The 3,832-nt window shown below is 36.9% G+C and overlaps 1 protein-coding gene across 3 annotated transcripts; it reads right to left on the bottom strand.

Annotated features, from left to right (window-relative positions):
* Window positions 1-505: 505 nt before the first annotated feature.
* Window positions 506-2,894, bottom strand: LOC139896521 (chalcone synthase). 3 transcript variants are annotated; one of them, XM_071879161.1, is made up of 2 exons: window positions 2,665-2,894; window positions 506-1,689 (listed from the first exon to the last, which is right to left on the bottom strand). In XM_071879161.1, the coding sequence occupies exons 1-2, from the start codon at window positions 2,849-2,851 to the stop codon at window positions 680-682; spliced, it is 1,197 nt and encodes a 398-aa protein (XP_071735262.1). In that variant the 5' UTR covers window positions 2,852-2,894; the 3' UTR covers window positions 506-679. The 3 variants fall into 3 exon arrangements, with proteins under 3 accessions (XP_071735262.1, XP_071735263.1, XP_071735264.1); XM_071879162.1 differs by lacking the exon at window positions 2,665-2,894 and adding an exon at window positions 2,022-2,196; XM_071879163.1 differs by lacking the exon at window positions 2,665-2,894 and adding an exon at window positions 1,794-1,920 and having other exon boundaries at window positions 507-1,689.
* Between the last annotated feature and the right edge of the window lie 938 nt (window positions 2,895-3,832).

The following is a 3,832-nucleotide window of genomic DNA, read 5'->3' on the forward strand; positions in this document are numbered from 1 at the left end:
AAATTACTCGTAAATAATATCGCTTCTTAAAACTCTCTTTTTTTATTCGTTGGTCTTTCTTTATTGGTTGTTATAACTATTTTATACGTGGTAACCAATTAAAAATAATTGGCTAGATCTCACCTCCTCTATACATTGTTGTTTTTGACTCGTTAAGAGTTACCGCTCTAGCCTTACAATTACGTATTAATTTTCGAAAAACATGCAATTATTTATATAAATTTGTTAGTTGTGTTCTCTTTATCAAATAAAACCAATCGCTTCCGCTTTTGTATATTACATGGAGTAATGTAACTAACAATATCCAATTTGGCATATATATGAGATATATGAAGAAGGTAATATTTTTTAAATATATGAAGAAGGTAGTAATATTTTGATTTGTGATTGTTGTTTATATAGCATAATCAAGTTTTCTATTGTGAATTACTCCGTAATTTCTTGATTTTGAAACTATCAAGTAAATGTATCAGACATAACAAACGTAATTACAACAACGCTTAACCAATATTCAATTGAACATACAAATTTAACAAGTACATAACACACACGTAAACCTTACAAATAAATTATTATACATAGGCATAAAAAAAAGAACCCAAAAATACATGCTTTTATTTTAAGTTAACAACCTTTTTTGATACTTGACTTCAGAAAAACACACCTTTCACAACCTTAATTAACTCGCAATCGACATAGTAGTTGGGAGACTATGAAGGACCACCGTCTCAACCGTTAAACCAGGACCGAACCCAAACAGAACACCCCACTCTAACCCTTCGCCCGTAGTCACCGCACCATCTTCAGCCGATTTCTTCCTCATCTCATCAATAATAAACAAAACACATGCACTAGACATGTTCCCATATTCACTAAGAACATGTCTAGTGGCTCTCATTTTCTCCTCTTTCAGACCAAGTTTGAGCTCCACTTGGTCCAGTATAGCTGGACCACCCGGGTGCGCGATCCAAAACAACGAGTTCCAGTCACTAATCCCCAAAGGTGAAAACGCTTGCGTTAACGCCTTTTCAATATTCTTCGAAATTAACCCGGGGACATCTTTAAGTAAATGAAAAGTTAACCCAACTTCCCTCAAGTGTCCATCAATCGCGCCTTCAGAGTCCGGTAAAATTGTTTGTGCAGCCGATATCATTTCAAACAACGGCCGCTCTGTTGTCAAGTCAGGATCCGACCCGACTATAACAGCAGCCGCTCCGTCCCCAAATAACGCTTGACCGACAAGCGAATCAAGGTGAGTATCATTCGGTCCACGAAACGTGACAGCTGTAATCTCGGAACAAACAACAAGAACACGAGCACCTTTGTTGTTCTCTGCGAGGTCTTTAGCTAGACGAAGAACCGTACCACCAGCAAAACAACCTTGTTGGTACATCATGAAGCGTTTAACCGAAGGACGAAGACCGAGGAGCTTGGTTAGCTGGTAATCGGCTCCGGGCATGTCGACACCAGATGTGGTGCAAAAGATGAGGTGGGTGATTTTGGATTTGGGCTGGCCCCATTCTTTGATGGCTTTTGTGGCGGCTTCTTTACCGAGTTTTGGGACTTCGACCACTACGACGTCCTGACGGGTGTCGAGTGATGGGGCCATGTATTCACAAAGGTGTGGGTTGTCTTTTAGGAAGTCCTCTGTAATGTGCATGTATCGCTTTCTTATCATAGATTTGTCACCTGCAAATTTCATGCATTAAATTGATAGTTAGAGTTGTTAGTAGCACTTTACTTGTATGACTGTTTTGTAGTATCTTGAAATAAATTAAGAAAAAATTCCAAACCTTTTTTTGGATCTTATTTTTTTAACTAAAAGCCATAACAAACAACATTTGTTGCGGTGTCGGATGAAAATATAAAGTTATGATAGTATGAGTTAGACTTGGAGTACGTAGATCATAATTGTAGTGGTGACCTGGTAAAATATGTTTGATAAATTGAATAAAAATAAATTTATTAAAATGATAAAATAATTTATAAACAAATAAATATGGCCAATCAAAAATACTCACGGGTGTTGTTTCTTGGTGGCTTTCCGCCCATGCCCATCCAAAAAAAAGAAAAGAGAAAAAAAAAAAAAAAACCAACACCCCATGACATGAAAAAAAAGTTGGGTTTGTTGCCAGCTCATCCCCTACGAGATGGGATGGTTGGCTTAACATATGGTTTAAGTGTAGCTAAAATCTGCAAAAAGTTGAACAGAAAACATATCCTGGAAGTGGCGAAACTTGTCACTAAAGTTGTCCAATTATTCGTATAATATTTTTTCTTTTTTGAGGTTGTTGGTGACAGTTATAATATATAGAAAGCTTGCATCCGCGAGGTCAAGACAAAGTAACAGTTATTATTATATGCATTTAAACCTAAAATTGTGTTGTACATGATCAATCAAAGCTTTGATGTTCAAAGTACTAACAACAATTTACGTGTGCACTCGATCGATACCAAACATCCGGTTTGAAGTAATTAACAAATTAATTCTAGATTATATTTCACGATCTTTTAACACAAGTATCAAGCTAGATTAATTAATCACGACTTGAACTTATGGTCTTTAAACTCGTATATATATGTTACGTAGTATGTTAATTTATCTAACAGCTATATATAAACGAAGAAAAATAAGGAAAAAACTAAGATCAAATGAATACGTACACATGCGCTTGAATTTCTCTTTAAGATCAACCATGTGTTCACTTTTAGTGATACGAAAATAGTAATCAGGATAATCAGCTTGATAGACACAATTAGACGGATTTGCAGTGCCGACAGCAAGAATAGTGGCTGGACCTTGTGCCCGTTGAGCCTCCCTTATCGCCGAAATATCAACTGAGGATGCCATTAATTAAAAACGGCAATGTGATCGTTAATCTGTATAATGTTAAGCAAGTATACAAGTGATAGTGAATGTAGCTAAAAAGTTTGAATGACGAGTATATATAGAAGGGTATCGTGTGGTAGGTTGGCTAAAACTTGGTACAAATTAAATTGCAACTGCAATATTTCAAGTTATTGTTATTATGGGCGATAGTAATACATGCCACGATGCATGTATTACTTACGTACGTACGCGTACTATTCCACTTCATAATACATTTGTAAGTTTTGATCTAATACTAGTTAATTATAATTATATTGATGATCCGTACACGCACAGGGAGAAAGTTAATTAGTGTATGCGATAGTAATTAGGGTTTGTAAGGTGTTCAAATATGGTTTTAAAGATGATAATTATCTTTTTTTTATTTGTTTATAGGTGCGGTTAAAGCTTCGTCGAATAAAGGATTCTTCCAAAACTTGGCGGATCAAGGGTTAATTCCACTCTCATCAGGGACTTTGACTTGGGACGGCACCTCAAATGTACTTTCATTCAAGATTGAAAATCGTTCCAATAAAGATTTTCAATGGAAGAATGTTAACGGTAAAAGGGCTGAGCATGGGGCGGTTAGAAGCAAAACCCACCTCCATAACTGAAACGACTTAAACCCGTTTATGAAAAACGACACCCTTTTTTTTTAGGCTGACCACCTTTGTCAGCACACAGGCGCGTCGCGCCGTCTTCAGCCGCAACGCGGCCCATATGGGGACCTGATGGTCAGCAGCTTCAAAAGATTCTGTTACCGTTTTACACTGTTAATCGCGACGCGCCTATTATGGCCGCGACGCGGCTCAAACTGCATTCTGATTCTGTGTTCAACTTAATACATAAGTCCGAATTTTAACACCCACAAAACATAATTTGACCCCAAAACATGTTTAATGACATAAATACATATTTTAAGTTACTTTAAATCCACGGCACGAGCACAACGACCCCGGGAAC

Source organism: Rutidosis leptorrhynchoides, chromosome 3, assembly GCF_046630445.1.
Source record: "Rutidosis leptorrhynchoides isolate AG116_Rl617_1_P2 chromosome 3, CSIRO_AGI_Rlap_v1, whole genome shotgun sequence".
Classification (NCBI taxonomy): domain Eukaryota; kingdom Viridiplantae; phylum Streptophyta; class Magnoliopsida; order Asterales; family Asteraceae; genus Rutidosis; species Rutidosis leptorrhynchoides.

Excerpts from the sequence above, each read along its gene's own strand:
- LOC139896521 (XM_071879161.1), bottom strand. The coding sequence starts at position 2,851 with ATGGCATCCTCAGTTGATATTTCGGCGATAAGGGAGGCTCAACGGGCA. Across the intron at positions 1,690-2,664 it reads AGAGAAATTCAAGCGCATGT|GTGACAAATCTATGATAAGA; the intron begins GTACGTATTCAT and ends TGAAATTTGCAG.